The 19,495-nt window shown below is 39.0% G+C and overlaps 1 protein-coding gene and 1 pseudogene across 1 annotated transcript; both read right to left on the reverse strand.

Moving 5' to 3' along the window:
* Positions 1–11,064: 11,064 nt before the first annotated feature.
* Positions 11,065–11,451, reverse strand: LOC122610801. The gene has a single exon (XM_043783757.1). It carries the CDS (start codon positions 11,449–11,451, stop codon positions 11,065–11,067), a length of 387 nt encoding a protein of 128 aa, XP_043639692.1.
* Positions 11,452–16,737: 5,286 nt separating this feature from the next.
* Positions 16,738–19,495, reverse strand: part of LOC122610802 — a 4,235-nt pseudogene continuing 1,477 nt past the window's right edge.

A 19,495-nucleotide genomic window follows, 5' to 3' on the forward strand; every position in this document is an offset into this window, starting at 1 on the left:
CCAAAAGTATATCGAATTGGATCTCTAATGAAAGAGGACGAAATTTTAAGACTACCCATACTGTTTGTTTTGTCTAACGATTTACGGTTTGTGAGATAAAACATTTTGAATGATTTGGATGAATTCTATTATTTAATCGAAGAGAAAAAAGAAAATAAAAATATGTGGTCCAGAATGGTTCTTGAGTTTTTTTTTTTAATGAGTTCTTAAATAACCTTTCCTCTCTCTACCTAATATTATATCTAATATACACTTAAATCTAAATCACTCATTTCCTCTATCTCTCACCCTCTTCAAATCTTAACCACTCATTTTTTTCCTCTTACATAAATCATTTTATTCCTCTAATTCATTCAAAATCTTTTATCTCAAAAACCGTATATCGATAAATTATAAAAATTGTATGGGTATTCTTAACATTTCATGCTCTCTCATTAAATAGGTGATTCGATATACTTTCAACAAATTTTTAGATCCGAAGACGGAGCCCGTACGGCTAAGGCATTTGGCTATCACACTCTATAACATATCACCTCTTATGACCTATTACCCTACTATCTCATCACCACAACATATAGTTGCTTTATCTCGTACTACATAACATTTACAAATGCTGTGAATTGGAGTAGATATAATTATACTCACAAGTACATCTTGATGACTAAAATAATTATTATTACAAAAATATGATAAGTCGCTTATCAAGTTATCAATGTTTCTTTAGAAGATAGAAATCGTTGCATTCTTAACTGTTTAAGCATGATATAACAATGACGATGAAGAAGCGTTTTCTTGAATAAAAGACGTATAATCAATGTGTGTGCTTTTATCACTCATGATGCTACAAATAAATCTAAAAGATGGTCTACAATCAATTATTATATATGTAAGAAAGGTTTGGTAGGTTCTATCAATTAATATGATCATAACATTATTTCAGTTTTAAAGAAGCTTTTTGGCAATGAAACATTGTCAACTTCATCCACTGTATTTCCATAAATTTGTATCCGTTAAACCTCACTAAGCTACGAAATAGCCAAATTAAAGCGAATGCATTAAACCTCGCTACCAAAAAGCCAATAGCGAAAAGACAAAGAAAACAGCCAAAAAAAAAACTTAAAAATACTAATAGCAATAAATAAAGTGTCAATTCAATAACTTGTAACGTTTTTGCTAAGTATAAACATTCTATTGGGTTTTTGTTTTGAGTCGCGATTTTCTATGTATTTTTCGCTTGATATATGATCAGAGAGAAATGGAGCATGTAGGTTATTTTCCTTTTGTTTATGGGTTTATCAAATGTGTTATGGGCTACGGCAGCACGGTGCAATACACTCTTTTAAATTTTTTTTTACTATATTTACTCATCACGGTGAATTTGGATGTGAGGAGATATGTGCATCATTTTTCCCTTGTACATGTAATTGATAAATATAGATGTCATATGATAGAAAGTTTCATTGTACCTTGTAAATCTTGAATAGTGTTGGGAGCAGGTGAGTGTACTCTTGATTATTTGCAAGTGGATACTGATATTACATGGGGTATTTTGTTATTATTGTTTTTGGAGTGCTTGGGTCATGTGTTTTTTATTACTTCACCTATTCTTAACAAAACAAAATGTTTGGTACTCCTTAACGATAAACGGGCACTTAGGATGCCTTTGGTAAAGAGACATGTACTAAAATAAGAATGAAGTGGAGAAATGATATATATATATATATATAGGTTTTAGGTAAAATAAAATAAGTATTAATGTAAAACAAATAAACAATAGGTTTTTTTATAGTGATAATCACCGTGCATCAAATAAATCATAGTACATCAATTGTTTCGTGAATCTTCGTGCATCAATTTAACTATGATCTAAGGGTTAAGATCTTATCCTATTTATTTTACTTTAATACTTGTTTTACAATACCCAACCCCTATATATATATATATATATATATATATATATATATTTTTAAGTTATTTTGAGAACTCTTAAAAAAAAAAAACTCAAGAACCATTCTGGACCACACATTCTTTTTCTCTTTCTCTCTCTTCAATTAAATAATAAAATTCACTAAAATCATTCAAAATGTTATAACTCACAAACCGTAAATCGTTAGACAAAACAAAAAGCATGGGTAGTTTTAAAATTTCGTCATCTTTCATTAGAAATCCAATTCGATATACTTTTAACGACTTTTTAATTTTTGTTTTCTTTTTGGTAGTTACACATAACTTATACATGTGTAGGTTGAACTTACACATGTGTAGGTTGAACAAAAATTATGATTCGGAACGGGCTTCGCCCTTAAAGATATTCATAAACCAAAGCTAGTGGGTGTGATAGGTCATAGAGGGTGATAGGTCATAGAGGGTGATAGGTCATAAGGGGTGACCAGTGATGGGTGATCTACCTAACGGGCTCCGCCCTTAGCCGAATTCCTCCGCCATGGACTGACGGGCTCCATCCTTGGCTACCATGGCTCTGCCATGGATTGACGGGCTCCACTCTTGACCTTCATTGTTGTGTACATATGTTCATTTACTAATTTACATGTGAAAACAATGATGTTACACATGTAGGATGAACGCGATGGAAAAAAAAAACGAAAATTAAAAAGTCGTCAAAATTATATCGAATTGGATCTCTAATGAAAGAGGACGAAATTTTAAGACTACCCATGCTTTTTGTTTCGTCTAACGATTTACGGTTTGTGAGATAAAGCATTTTAAATGATTTTGGTGAATTTTCTTATTTAATGAAAGAGAGAGAAAATATAAGAAAATGAGTGGTGCAGAATTGTTCTCGCGTTCTTTTTTATTTGTGAGTTCTCAAATAACCCTCCCCCCCCCCCCCCCCCCCCCAGAGATTAGTTCAAAAAAATCAGAAAACTTAATTGTTTGGTAATAATAGAAAATTAATCGACTCACACCATCAAAGAAATGAAGATGGGTTTATATTAAAAATTAATAAAAGCCTAAACATACATTATACACCATGAAAACATTACAATCATTTTGCACCAATTGAACTGATCATTACACCCGATCTAAGAAATGCATTTAGCATAAGCAAAATAAACCTCATACCTCATAAGACCTTGCGGCCTTTCCTCTTGAATCTGCAATACCTTCAAAAGAAGAAGCTTTACATAAGTATATAATAATGCCGCATTCGAAAAACATTTATGATTTGTTTTCGAGAGGTAGTAGCACTTCTGTGATATGAAATGTAAGACAATAAAAAGACGTAAAAGACAATAGAATATGTATACAGAATCACATTTGGAGATACGCTCCTGACTCCTTTACAAAACAGCCGAGCAATAAGAGCTAAGTGGTTCTGCATAGTTTGGCAAACATCCCATCTTCTTCTTCTTCATGATAATCACATGTCAAATGAACCTTGTCTGAGAATTTTAAGTTAAATTTCAAAACATGACGGACAATAGTGTGTGTGATTGTTAATTTGTGTGGAAAAAAAATGTTATGACATTTGTAAATGTGGAAGCAAAGGCTTATAGTCATCAAGGACAATTGTTGAAGTTTATCTCTTTTAACTGAGAAGTGAGAACGCCATTCCCTAAAAGGGGACTGAAATTGAATATAGTCTTGGTTCGTTCCCTAAAAATCTCAAAACGATGAACCCAGATTGATATGAACACCCCTAATTTGAAATGGAAGAACTGTAATCAAAGCTTTTGGAGGATTATATATATAATGAATAAGTATGTAGGTTCAACTGCAGATTGACTCGACAATTTAGTATGGCATTTCTAAACGTGCCAATGTTGATGTTCAATTGGATAAAATTATATAGTCATGAACAAATGTTATGTACCGAATTTGGCATTACAAGCAGTTACAACATCAATCATCCAACTTTATTCCTTACAAATATAAATATATTACATTACAGTTCAATGATTAAGAAACTATAAAGAAAAATTTTACTAAACTCAATTCCACATTTTCCTTGGAGAACCTGTACACCATATTCCTTTACTAGGTGACATACAAGAAGCTTTGCAATAGGAACTTGAACATAAAATTGCATAAAGATAAAGTTAAAATGTATATGTACCAAGTGACAACCATCCTAAAAACACATCAGCTACAATGATCAAACCCAAGGAAGATCCTTACACGTTACATCCATCAGATAAATGTAGCTCTGGCATAGGCGTTTGCACCCCCATGTCACAAGTTGATTACTTTCAATCAGCCCTAACGCAACAAACCATCAGAGGACGTTGACAGTATTAATGACGTGGATGTCCTCGGTGATCATAAGATCCCCAACCACCAGGACCTCCATATATATCACCATATCCACCACCAGGATACCTCATATCAGGGATACTACTTAGCATTCCATATCCACTGATGTGCGAAATCTAGCTTTAAATTTATAACACGATTTACCGATTAATTCTGATTACTACACACTCACAGGCAGTGTACCTGATCGTATGCAGTATAGTGAATAACTGGTAAGCCGAGATCGTTCGCAAGGACTTAAACAAGCATTTGTAAAGACGTTCAATGATTCAAGTAAAATGGGGGGTTTTCGTGGCCGAATTGCCACGATGCAAATAGTCAGTTGGAAATTAGTAATCCCACAGGATTAATCGAAAAAGAGTTTATAGTTTATAACAAAAATTTAAAAGTCACCCATCTTGATTTCGCTCAACAGAATGTTAGGATTGCACATTTGATGAAGTTCAAATTCAATTTAGTGATTTAATGACCGAGACTCAAATTAATCGTTAACTCCGTACCCGTTAAGTTAACTACTTATTCGACTCTCTTATATAAACTAGGTTCGTTATTAAGACCGGTACCCCACGACGCCTTTTTATAATTTCCCTAGTTAAACAATTGTTTTGATCATTTCAGATAACAATTTTGCCTAATCGATTGTACCCAACCGTCAATCCGTCAATTCTTATCAAATATTCACTGCCCCCTACCGTACCCGTCATAGAACCAATTGCTTCTAGCAAAACAATCAAAATAACTTGTACCCAAATCCTAGTCGTCACTAAGAAACAAGCACAAATTATCCGCAATCAATAATTGAATAACAAAGAATTAATAGATTAAGTTCACGACAAAATGTTAAATCAAATCACTTGAATTAATAAATATTGTGCAATCCCCACATAATGTCTCACTCCATCAAGATGAATGAAAAGGTGATTAGCCACTCATATTGAAATACAAATAACAAAACAAAATGAAGGAATTCATCGTTACCTAGTACAAAGGATTGAACGGAAATAACGAGGATAATCCAATTGTAATATCAATCTTCAAAAATGAGAAATCTGATCAAAAGTCTCCTAAAAATGTACTTGAAACGGCTGGAAAACATAACATAGGGTTTTGGGGTGAAAAACAAGCTATTTATATGTTTCCCAAAAATAGTTGTGCAGGTGTCGACATAAGCTGCTGCGCAGCTTATAAGCTGCTGCGCAGCTTATAAGCTGCTGCGCAGCTCCCCTCTGACCGCGGTTGACCGTTTGACTTTCATTGACTTCGCTGGAAATTCACTAGGCAAGCTGCTGCGCAGCTTACTAAGCTGCTGCGCAGCTTGAGTCCACTGTTCTACAACTGCTGCGCAGCTTTTAAGCTGCTGCGCAGCTTGAGCTTTCTGTTTTGTAGCTGCTGCGCAGCTTTTAAGCTGCTGCGCAGCTCTCCTAGCTCCAGATTTGACTTTCGTTGACTTTTACCAAACTTCATCCAAACGACCCGGAAATCATCCGTAACCACTTATTTCACCCCAAGAATGTCGTTTTCTTCCAAAATACGCTCAAGTATCTGCTACTAACCTGAAACACTAACAGATACCATAAACGCAACAAATGTATATAAAACGACTCATTAAACATGCTAACTTAACTATATAAACCGTAGGAAATGGGTATAAAATACGACATATCAAATCCCCCCATACTTAAGCTTTGCTTGTCCTCAAGCAAATCCCAATTTTAAATGAAACATTCCTTGACAATCACATTATCAACCAAGTGACAAGTAATCAAAAAGCAACAACACCAAGCATGTCAATTGACAGAGGGCGGGTGAAGCAGTTTTTAATCTTAAATGAAAACTCGAAATGTTTGACAATACCTGAACAATCCGTAAGCCACGATAACCAACTAAGCATACACGAAATAAACGATCCTACCAATATCATTCTACTCCAATAACTTACTTTCGGGGTTGAATATATGAAGAATCACTCATAGCTCAGTTGTGATGTATACTTTTTTCCATAGGCTTGATCTCGGATCGTCACTTCACCATTGAGGCGCAAGGATCAAGTACATTGTCGAAATAGGCATAAAGGGTGATTGTATATTCGAACTAAGGCTATATATTTACGGGTATTTACAATGGAAATGGGAAGTTATAGGTTACAAGTAAATGAAAAGAAAACAAAAGTATAAGGTATATGTTGGAGATGTACAGATTAGTCTAATCAAACCCAAACCATTGATTGCCAACACACCACCAACCTATAAGATGCTATCCCGCGAACACACCTTTAAGTATCACGCAAATCCTGACACCATAGTGGTGTATCAACCTCAAACAACTTATTATCAACTAAATCTTCCATAGATAATGATACACAAACTTTCTAGACATTTGAGATTGATAAATAGCATACTAGTAGCCCAAGTTCTTCCTCTTTTTTTATTTTATTTTATTATATTGAACCAATTTTTACTCTACTAGTAAATACTTTCTTCCAACAATTAACATGTCTATAACTCTTCACTTTCTTTATTTGAACAATTCAAGACAATCTTCAATAACTTAACCCGTTTTTGTATTCTCAAAGATAAGAACATTCCACAAATCAACCCAATAAGAATCTCCCAAACCATTCAAACAACCATGACAATCAATGGCCCCCAGATTAGACTAACGGTATAGTAAAGTGTAATTAGGTGAAGTTTACATGACAAGGGTGAAAAGCTAAATTACAAGGAATGAATATGTGTATAAGATTATCTGAAGATTCAAAGAAAAAGGAAAATGTGTATATATGCAAGTATAGGTAAGTGTATAAGGTTGTATAGGTGATTATAGAGATACAAAAGAAAAGAAAAAGAAACGAAAGAAAGAAAAAGTAAGGTCAAACCTAAATGCCCAATCATTCTCCAATGTACTTGTCACGATCACCAGGCCAAGTTCTAGAATCAACACATCACCAGCACACTCTTATCGAGAAGAGAACCCGGAAATGGCTTAGAAATACCTCAAACACGCACATCCTAGTGCAAGGCATCAAAAAAATGAATACCCTTACTCCTGAATAAATCCAAGAGCCTAAGAGAGGGACGTATTTACGAGGCAAACAAACCAAAACCGCTACTTGACAACTATATGTGACAGGATGAAATCTCACAATTTGGTGTTTTGGATGTATATAAGTATGCAAGTAATGTTATCAATCCCGAAGGATAGCCAAATAACCGTTCAAGACACACTTCGCCAGTTAAACATTTCTTTTGTCAAGGAAATTTGGTAGTAAAATTGCTTAATAAATAATGAACTTAAGTGTCAAAAGCAATTCACCACGAGGACAAGTTCAAGTCAAGTTTAAAATCATATTAACTTCTATTATTCCGCCAAATTGATAGCACCAGTTTCAAACATGCACATCACAGTTAAGAGTTCAAAATAGAAACTCATACCCCTAGATAAAATCCAAAGGCCTACGAGAGGGACATATCAACAAAACCGATAGAAATCAAAATGACAAAACAACAAACGTTATATACCCGGTAGCTTAAACCTATTTGCCACCCCCCCACACTTAAGATGGACAATGCCCTCAATGTCCAGATCGGTCAAACAACAGGAAAATAGGGTAAGCGACAAAGCAAGAATAAGAACACATACCGGAATAACAAAATGAAAGGTGCGAGAGTTTTGTGTGCAACAAAAATACCAATCACATATGGCGCTGAACTTACTGCCAGCATATACATATCAAAACCTTGAACGGATCATGGTTACAAGCATCGTCAGCGCAAAAGTAGCTCACTGGGGTGGATGAGGTGGGTACGGACGGTAACCAGGAATGTTACCAACATCAAATAAAGATCCAACAACTTGCTCAGCAAAAGAAGGTTCCGCAGCGCCTGTCTCGCCCGCATCCGTCCCGGCGTAGGTACCTGCATAATGACCAAAACGGACCGGCATATCCGGCCCTAAAGCACCAGGATCGTGGTGAGGAGGCATCTCGAACTGGCGTTCTGGTGGAAAGTAAAAACCGCCACCAACCCGCTGCTGAGGAATAAAAATACTCGGCGGATCATATGCTGGAATGACTGTAGGCGGATGATACTCTTGTCCGGTGAACTGTGCTTCTAGCATAGGCTGATAACGTCGAGAGTCATAAACCACTCTCCCCAAACTAGAACCAATATAGGTCAAATCATCGCCCACTTGATGTCGAAAGTCATCCATCCTTGTCTGGAATCCAGCCATGTCATTCTGGAACTGTTGCTGGGATGTCAACATCTGATTAACTAGACCCTGTAAAGGAGAAAGATCGAACGAGCCTTCCGGAGCTACAAATGAAGAAGATGCTCCTGCAGTAGAAGAGGTGGCCCGACGCTTAGGGCGTCGCGTAGCCTCGGGCTGCTGCTCAGGTGCATCAGCCATCTCCTCATCATCATCACTGGCCTCTTGATCATCCTCGTCATCGTCCCCCTGGTCACCTTCATCATAAGCAATCAATTGGTAACGCTCATTCCGGTTCTTTCTCGGCCGAAGCAAACCAAAACGAGCCAGTTCAGTGAAGGTAAAAGCTTTCATCAGTTTCCAATTCAGATTAAAACCTACATTTGCCCGATCATCTTCCAGCTGAAAATGTTGAACAATTTTTGTGACAAAGTGGCCACAAACCAACCCCGAGTCCTTCACCCCCTTGGTTCCCATGTGCTTAGCAAGCACATACGGAGGACAAGCTGTCATCACATGATTCCCCTCGTGCAAAATCCTCATTAACCACAAATCCTCAACATACAGTTTGTCCGGGTGGTGTGTCCGCTGGACAAAAAAGTGAACAAGCATCTTATGAAGCAATCTCAACAGGGGTGATTTAATCGTGTTTGCCCCACAAACTGATTTCCAAGTCTTACCGCCAGAGATGCGAGTATAATAGTCTCGCGAATCCCCCGATCCCTGAGGAAACCCAGTAGTGGTCCTAGCAGCATGCTTCAAAAGGTTACAGAAAAAAGGATCATCTAGCATTTCCTGAGTATACATCCCCGTGCACACCCCAAATTCAGCGATGGTCATATGCCTGTTTAAACCCCCACACCTAAAATGAATCACCTCACCTTCAAACACACTCTTTACGGAATCAATGTCATCAACAGAGATGGTAGAATAGAACTCCAAACACCATTCCTTATATACTTTCTCCCTAATACTAAAGATATCAAACCACATACTAAAATCTCGATCGATTCGATTCCCATCAGAATCGGTTCCCCCATGCTTAAGAGTAAAGAAATTATTGATCTCAGTCCTCACGTCTAAACTTCTCAGCATACTGCTTTCCATGAACTTAGGTTCAGTAATGTCCTTATTGTACAAGGTAGCCAATCGATTGGTACATTTATTCTTGTTCTCCGGAGTTAGATGTGGAAATCGAAGCCACGGATGGGCTGGAACGCCCATAGCGACAGCCGCGGGGGTAAGCTCAACAGTAGGTGTGGCGGGAGCTGCAGTTGCGGACGAAACACGAGAACCCCCTCGGCCGGAGCGGCTAGAAGTAGCGGCATCCTACACAAACAAGAAAACATCAAAACAATCAACCCCAATATAACTTAAACGTATATGAAGTAAAATGAGGTCAGGTGATGAAACAGAGCAGCTGCGGCGCAGCCAAACTAGCTGCGGCGCAGCTTGGCGTTTCTGGATGATAGCTGCGGCGCAGCTCTTAGCTGCTGCGCAGCTTCGTGTTTCTGTTCGAGAGTTGCGGCGCAGCTTTAAGCTGCGGCGCAGCTTGGCCGTTTTGAAGTCTGAAACGACTAGATGCAAGCAACAGCTGAGGTGAACAACAAAGCCTCTCCACCAGAACAACAAAGCCTCTCCACATTCAAATCCTAATTTAAATTTTAGGGTTTATCTTCACTTAAAAGTAACAACCTTTTGAATCAAGCCCTAACTAGATTAACTAGCTCCATGAAGTTTCAACATCAAAGTACAACTAATTACTCTTTGTTCTTAATCTTCTCAACAGTAAATTTGCTATTTTTAAGAATCTAATAAAACTAATAATGCACAGAACATTATAGATTTAATGATTTAGAATTTTAAAATAGGAGAGAAACAAAACATACCTTCCCTGTTCTAGTCATGTTGCAAGATTAAAAGAACAAAAGAAATTAGGAGTAGGAGGTGGTGGGATGGCTATGGCCGATCGAGAGAGGGAAAAGAAAAAGGAAACTCAGAGAATTAATATGTGTGTGAAGAAAAACATCCCCACAATCTTATTTATTGACTAAAAAAAAAAAAAAATTGACTGTGTTTGACTGACGGGCTGCGGCGCAGCTCTCCTAGCTGCTGCGCAGTTTTCAAACAGAACGGTTAAACTGCGGCGCAGCTTGATGGCTGCGGCGCAGTTTTCAAACAGAAAGGTTTAGCTGCGGCGCAGCTTGAGGACTGCGGCGCAGTTTTCTTTTCTCTTTTTTTTTTTTTTTTTTTTTTTTTTTTTTTTTTTTTTTTTTTTTAGATTTTCTGGTTTTCTCAAAACGACACAAGTTGTATGACAACAACATACCTGTCGAACAACTTAACAAAACTTTGGAAAGAAGAACAGCAGATGACAAAGAACCCCCCACACTTACCTTCGTTTATTCTTGAAACGACTTACCGAAAGGAGTGTCAGCGGACTCTACCTGTAAGTTCTTATTAAACACAATACCAACGATAAATAAACAAAATAACCACAAATAAGAGAACGAGAAGCACGGGTTGCCTCCCGCGAAGCGCTTAATTTATTTACGAGTCGCTAGCTAGACTCGACGTCCTTCTTCATTGCTTCATGTCGAAAAAGGGAAGCTCGTCAACGACGACTCCCACAATTTCTTCCTCCTCATGGTAAAACTTTAACCTGTGACCATTGACAATAAAAGAAGTGCCATCCGATTTAAACAATTCCACATAACCAGATGGATAGACATGTTTGATCACAAAGGGGCCGGTCCACCTAGATGTCAACTTGGGTTGCTTGAACTTGTACTTAGAAAGGAACAACAAAACCTTATCTCCTACTTTAAAATCCTTCGTTCTAAGCCTACGGTCATGCCACACTTTAGTTCGTTCCTTGTACAACAAGGAGTTATCATAAGCATACAACCTGAGTTCATCTAGTTCATTTAATTGCATAGATCTCAACTCACCAGCCTCGACTAGGTCCATGTTACAATTCTTGAGCGCCCAAAAGGCTTTATGCTCAATTTCGATAGGCAGATGACAAGTCTTGCCATAAAGCAACCGAAATGGGGTAGTCCCAATTGGTGTCTTGTAGGCGGTCCTAAATGCCCATAGAGCATCATCAAGCTTGGTGGACCAAGACTTCGGATTATCTCCTACGGTCTTCTCAAGAATTCTCTTTAGTGCCCGATTCGTGTTTTCCACTTGGCCACTCGTTTGCGGGTGGTATGAGGTTGAAAAACGGTGATTTACACCGTACCTCTTAAGCACCTTAGCGAGTTGGTGATTCGCGAAATGACTTCCGCGGTCACTGATTAAGGCCTTAGGCACACCAAACCTACAGAAAAGCTTTTTCAAGAAATGAATGACCACACGTGCATCATTCGTTGGCAAGGCTTTCGCCTCGGCCCACTTTGAAACATAATCAACGGCAACAAGGATATATAAATTCCTATTCGATGGGAGAAAAGGTCCCATAAAGTCTATGCCCCAAACATCAAAAACTTCACATACCTGAATAAAGTTTTGCGGCATTTCATCTCGTTTGGAAATATTACCTTGCCGTTGACACACATCACAAACCTCTACCAAGGTTTGTGCTTCCTTGAACACGGTAGGCCAAAAGAACCAGCATCATAAACTTTCTTACCAGTGACGGATGCTCCATAGTGTCCCCCAGTTGGCCCATGGTGACAAGCATCGAGAATCTGGCGTGTCTCATTATCGGCTACACATCTCCTGATCATCCCATCTGCACAAACTTTAAACAAAAAAGATTTTCCCAAAAGTAATGTTTGGCCTCGGTATGAAGTTTCCTCCGTTCTTGCTTTGACATTTCTTCCGGAATTACACCTGAACTGAGATAGTTAGCAATATCGGCGAACCAAGGACCTGTTTCAATCTTCATCAAAAACTCATCAGGAAAATCATCATTAATATCATGCTCTTGTAACTCCTCACGGTGAGGGTTTTCGAGCCTACTAAGATGGTCAGCTGCCACATTCTCTGCTCCCTTTTTGTCTTTAATTTCAATGTCGAATTCTTGCAAAAGCAAGACCCAACGAATCAAGCGAGGCTTAGCATCTTGTTTCGTGAACAAGTACCTAAGGGCAGAGTGGTCAGTGTAGACAATTGTCTTGTTAAGGACCAAGTAGGGACGGAATTTATCAAAAGCATACACCACAGCTAACAACTCTTTCTCAGTGACAGTGTAATTCTGTTGAGCTGGGTTCAAAGTCTTGCTAGCATACGAAATAGGGCGGAAGTGCTTATCCCCCCTTTGGCCTAAAACGGCCCCTAAGGCATAATCGCTAGCGTCACACATCAACTCGAATGGTAAGGACCAATCGGGTGAGTCATAATGGGGGAATTGGTCAAACTTCTTTAAGCAAGTTGAATGCATCAAGACAGTCTTTATCAAAAACAAACGGGACATCCTTCTCTAACAACTTAGTCATGGGTCTAGTGATTTTGGAGAAATCTTTAATAAACCTCCGGTAAAAACCGGCATGACCAAGGAAGCTTCTAACCGACTTAACATTTGTAGGTGGAGGTAATTTGCTTATTACATCAATTTTAGCTTTGTCTACCTCTAACCCTTCTCTAGAAACTTTATGTCCCAAAACAATACCCTCCTTGACCATGAAATGACATTTCCCCAATTCAAAACAAATGTGCCCGCTCACACCTTTCCAACATTTTGTCAAGACTCTTCAAACAATTTTCAAATGAACTACCAAACACAGAAAAATCATCCATAAAGACTTCCATGGAAGTTTCTAGCATATCCTGAAAGATTGCATTCATGCAACGTTGGAAAGTACCGGGTGCATTACAAAGACCGAAAGGCATCCTCCTATAGGCATAAGTGCCATAGGGACAAGTAAAGGTGGTCTTTTCTTGGTCTTTCGGGTCTATGGGTATTTGGAAATACCCAGAAACCCGTCTAAAAAACAGAAATACTCGTTTCCGGCGAGCCGTTCGAGCATTTGGTCAATGAATGGTAAAGGGAAATGATCTTTGCGGGTCGCTTCATTCAATTTCCGATAATCGATGCATACCCTCCACCCCGTAACAGTTCTTGTGGGAATTAATTCATCTTTATCATTTACAACAACAGTCATCCCACCCTTTTTCGGTACACAGTGTACCGGACTTACCCATGAACTATCAGAAATGGGGAATATGATTCCCATCTAACAATTTCAAAACCTCTTTTTTAACAACATCCTTCATATTTGGATTCAATCTCCGTTGTCTTTGCACAACAGGTTTAACATCATCGACAAAGTTAATTGTGTGCTTACAAAATTCTGGACTTATACCCGGATGTCGGAAATCTTCCATGCAAAGGCCTTTTTATGGGCCTTCAACACAGTAATAAGTCTAGATTTTTCATCCTCCATCAAAGAAGATGAGATAACAACCGGAAGAAGAGACGTACCTTCCAAATATGCATACTCCAAGTGATCCGAAGTTGCTTAAGTTCCAAATCGGTGGGAGGACTTTCAACCGATGTAGGAACTCGGATACTTTCACCATTGTTGATTTCTTCGAAAGGTTCATCCTCCCGTGGAGTTTCATCAACATCAAGAGCCATGATTTCCTGCATCATTTCTTCTACCCACTCATGCTCTTCTTCACTACAAGCTAACACTGCTTGTCCATCTTCCATATCTAAGTAGTCCATAAGCTCCTTCTCCAAAGCATCTTTCTCTTCAACCACATCGACCCTGAAACACGATTCATCACAAGAGTAAGGGTGCCTAAGAGCTTTATCAACATTAAACATAACCCGGTCATTACCGACACCTAAGGAAATTTCCTTAGCTTTGACTCGGATGATGGCATCCGCGGTCATGAGGAATGGTCGGCCCAAAATTAGAGGCACATTGATGTCCGCCTCCATTTCCAAAATAACAAAATCCACCGGGAATATCAAATGACCCACCTTAATCTGCAAATTTTCCGCTATCCCCATGGGATATTGGAAAGATCTATCCGCGAGCCTAATGCTCATACGGGTTGGGGTCAATGCACCCAGAGACAACTTTTTATAAACTGAATAAGGCATTAGATTTGCTGGCCCCAAGATCGGCCAATGCCTTGTATAACTCAAGACCAAAAGAACAAGAAATAAGAAAACTCCCTGGATCATCAAGCTTAGGAGGTATCTCGTTCTTTATTATTGCTGAAACTTCGGCACTCATGACTGCCGTCTTATCTTCTTGAAGTTTCTTCCTATCCGAAATGAGATCTTTGAGAAACTTTGCATAGTTGGGCATACCTGCAAGGAGATCAACTAATGGAACAGTAATGTTAACATTCTGAATCAGATCAACGAACTTCTTGAAGTTCGCCTTTATCTTCCCTTGCTTCAACCGTTGAGGATAAGGCACCTTCGGTTTGTAAGGCTTCACGGGAGGTGCCTCATCAGTAGGTTTCTCGGCTTTCTTAGATGGAATGGCCGGATTGGCTCCATCTCGATCTCTTCATCAACTGCAACTTCTGGTTCAATCTGCACGAGAGGAGTAACAACATTAGGTGAAACATTTGCAGAGTTATAAGAGTTACCTGCTCTCGTCGTGATTGCGTTGACTTGCTCATTTCTTGCATTCGGATGGTTGTACTTAGCTCCAGATCCTTGGCTGTTTTGTTGAGGTTTCGGGTTCTGCTGAGTGTTGCTCGGTAGGGTACCGGGCTGCCTGCTTGAGTTTCCTAGCCTTTCCAACCTAGCTTCAATATCCTGAAACGTTGCTTGAGTACTCTTCGAACTTTGCTCAAGCTTACTCGCCAACCCATCCAACCTAGTAGTCATAGCATCCCATTGAGAGGACATCTTCTCACTGGTAGCTTTCTGAGCGCCTACCAAATCTTTCATGATGTCTCTCAATTCCGAATTCGCATTTTGTTGACTGTTGAACCTACTAAACCTGCTTCCAACAAACCAGAATTATTAGCATTAAAATTGGACGAAGGATAAGAAGTACCTGATGACCGATTTTGGTAACCGGTACCCTGATTGAAGTTCCCTTGCTGATTTTGGACATAGTTAACTTCCTGAGCTGGCTTATCGGACAATCTTCTGAATAATGCATGTCCCCACAGTAGTCACACCCATCAGCAATCACCTTGACATCCCTTTCAATGCTTTTGAATCTCACGTCTTGGTTGTCAAACCTCTCGTTCATCTGCTTCGTGAGGGCTTTGACTTCAGCAACCAAGCTTGATTCTTCACTACTCTCCAACTTTGCTACAGTCTTTCCACTAGTTCTCTTACTTACAACCTCATCACGATCGGAGAACTCTTTGGCCATATCATCTAAAATTTTGTATCCTTCAGCTGGGGTGACATTGTTCAAACTACCTCCAAATGCCCCGGCTAATTCCCTTCTAGTTCTCTTTAATAACCCATCATAGAAAATTTCAACCACTGCTTCCGTGTTCAAATTGTTTCCTGGGCAATTCCTGATCATCTCCTTATATCGTTTCCAGGCATCCACTACATCTTCCCCTGGATCTTGAGTGAATGATCGGATCTTATTCTCCAACTGTCTCTGAGTCCTTATAGAGTAGAACTCATCAATGACCCAACACGAAGCTCGTCCCATGTGATACAGATCATCTGGCTGCTCTTTTAACCATGCTTTAGCTCCTCCACATAAAGTGAGTGGAAAAAGCTCAAGCTTCACATTGTCATCTTGGTTCGCGCCATAGTGATAGAACCTACAAATCTTCTCGAACCTTTCCAAATGCCCATACGGATCATTATGCGTCACCCCATCGAACTTCTCCTCCTCCACACTTTTCAAATGACTTCCTTTAATAGAAAAGTTTACTCCGGTGGTTGGAAGGCGAATAGGGGTGCCCCTATTTGTGGGGACATTTCTCCTACGGTCACCGTAAAGACGGTTATTGGGTTTTCCGGCTCTCTATCACCCATTCTCCTGGCTCTGACTGGTTGAGTTGGCTGAGGATTTTCTTTAAGAATCTCGGTTAAATCCTGATGCTCAGTTTTATCCTGATTATCTTCTTCCCTTGAACTATCACCAGTTTTGAACAACTACTACCTTCGGAGAATTTAGGACTTAAGTGCACCCCGGACGTTGAGCCTTCCTTTGAGTAATATTTATCCAAGTCTACGTCCGGGTGGTCACGGTTTTCGGTGTTTGAAGGCTCCGTGTTGTTTAATCTGATTAAGCGTCGTCTGGCTTTCCCTGGATTAGATTGAGGACTAAGCAAAGGTCTACCAGAGGTTCTTGTGTTCATCAACTACAAAGCATCTGCACAAACCACAAGGAAACGTTAACCGCACCAGAAACTAACAAAATGAAACTGAAACAAAAAGAAAATAAAATCTAACTATGAAAAACAATTAACTTCCTCACAATTGAATTGCAAGGGAGGATCGAATCACAAACTAACAATTACTTAAATTAAGTCCCCGGCAGCGGCGCCAAAAACTTGATGTGCGAAATCTAGCTTTAATTTATAACACGATTTACCGATTAATTCTGATTACTACACACTCACAGGCAGTGTACCTGATCGTATGCAGTATAGTGAATAACTGGTAAGCCGAGATCGTTCGCAAGGACTTAAACAAGCATTTGTAAAGACGTTCAATGATTCAAGTAAAATGGGGGTTTTTCGTGGCCGAATTGCCACGATGCAAATAGTCAGTTGGAAATTAGTAATCCCACAGGATTAATCGAAAAAAGTTTATAGTTTATAACAAAATTTAAAAGTCACCCATCTTGATTTCGCTCAACAGAATGTTAGGATTGCACATTTGATGAAGTTCAAATTCAATTTAGTGATTTAATGACCGAGACTCAAATTAATCGTTAACTCCGTACCCGTTAAGTTAACTACTTATTCGACTCTCTTATATAAACTAGGTTCGTTATTAAGACCGGTACCCCACGACGCCTTTTTATAATTTCCCTAGTTAAACAATTGTTTTGATCATTTCAGATAACAATTTTGCCTAATCGATTGTACCCAACCGTCAATCCGTCAATTCTTATCAAATATTCACTGCCCCCTACCGTACCCGTCATAGAACCAATTGCTTCTAGCAAAACAATCAAAATAACTTGTACCCAAATCCTAGTCGTCACTAAGAAACAAGCACAAATTATCCGCAATCAATAATTGAATAACAAAGAATTAATAGATTAAGTTCACGACAAAATGTTAAATCAAATCACTTGAATTAATAATATTGTGCAATCCCCACATAATGTCTCACTCCATCAAGATGAATGAAAAGGTGATTAGCCACTCATATTGAAATACAAATAACAAAACAATGAAGGAATTCATCGTTACCTAGTACAAAGATTGAACGGAAATAACGAGGATAATCCAATTGTAATATCAATCTTCAAAAATGAGAAATCTGATCAAAAGTCTCCTAAAAATGTACTTGAAACGGCTGGAAAACATAACATAGGTTTTGGGGTGAAAAACAAGCTATTTATATGTTTCCCAAAAATAGTTGTGCAGTGTCGACATAACTGCTGCGCAGCTTATAAGCTGCTGCGCAGCTCCCCTCTGACCGCGGTTGACCGTTTGACTTTCATTGACTTCGCTGGAAATTCACTAGGCAAGCTGCTGCGCAGCTTACTAAGCTGCTGCGCAGCTTGAGTCCACTGTTCTACAACTGCTGCGCAGCTTTTAAGCTGCTGCGCAGCTTGAGCTTTCTGTTTTGTAGCTGCTGCGCAGCTTTTAAGCTGCTGCGCAGCTCTCCTAGCTCCAGATTTGACTTTCGTTGACTTTTACCAAACTTCATCCAAACGACCCGGAAATCATCCGTAACCACTTATTTCACCCCAGAATGTCGTTTTCTTCCAAAATACGCTCAAGTATCTGCTACTAACCTGAAACACTAACAGATACCATAAACGCAACAAATGTATATAAAACGACTCATTAAACATGCTAACTTAACTATATAACCGTAGGAAATGGGTATAAATACGACATATCATCACCACCACCTACAATTATATCAGTCCTTGCCATCAACATTCATTTCTTTTCATCCTTGTATTTTTAATCTTGTTCAGTTTTTAATACTGCGAAATGAACATCTAAGCTCACGACCACAAAATTGCAACATTTCATTTACAGGTAAGCATTTAATCTAAGCTTCTTGTTGCAAGCCTTTTAAGATATTTTTTTTTACATGATATAAATAACATATAGTGTACAGAAAATACACGTACCAAGGCCACGTGCTCTCATCTTTCCCCTCGAAGCTTCTCTATTCACGAGCCATCAAAATTAGATCTTTCTCCATCGCTTCCTTTTGATCAAATTTCCTCATTTGTTTTCTTCATCAATTCATAATCTCCTACATATGATTCCATGTTGAATTACAGACAGCTCAGAGCTTTACAAAAATAAATGAATCAGGATCAATATAATACCTCATATCCACAAGGTCTTTACGCATCCCATCAATATCATTCTGATAGCCCCCCCCTCCTCATCTCAGCCTTCAATCTATCAGTATCCTTGGTCAGAGTTTGAACTTGATTCGATAATTCTTGCCTCAATGATTCAATTTCTATGCTTCACCTCTTAAATGACCCACATCTGCCCTAAGAGGCTCAGTATCACGAAGCTCAGCCTCAAGCTTCCTTCCTCTGTCAACCAGATCCCGGGTCTTTGCATCTCTGTCGGCTTGCAATTTGGGAATGATTTGACCTAACCTATGAATCTCATCTTTGACTGCGGTCAATTCCCTTTGAAGACTCACGTTTTCTTCTACCAGATGTCCATTCTCAGCAACAAAACGTTGTATATCATGATGTTGGAACTCAAGCTCCTCTTCAAGAACTGCAGGGTGAGGAGTAATTGCCCTGGTCCCCGATGCCCACAGGCATAGGGCCACACGAGGACCTCGGGGCATACGATTCCTTCCAGACATATTGATGATCCAAAATACCTGAAAACAGAAGAATATACTGAAGAAGCCTGAATAATCATGCATATATATTTCTTATGCGGTTGGAAAATG

Source organism: Erigeron canadensis, chromosome 8 (assembly GCF_010389155.1).
Source record: "Erigeron canadensis isolate Cc75 chromosome 8, C_canadensis_v1, whole genome shotgun sequence".
NCBI lineage: Eukaryota > Viridiplantae > Streptophyta > Magnoliopsida > Asterales > Asteraceae > Erigeron > Erigeron canadensis.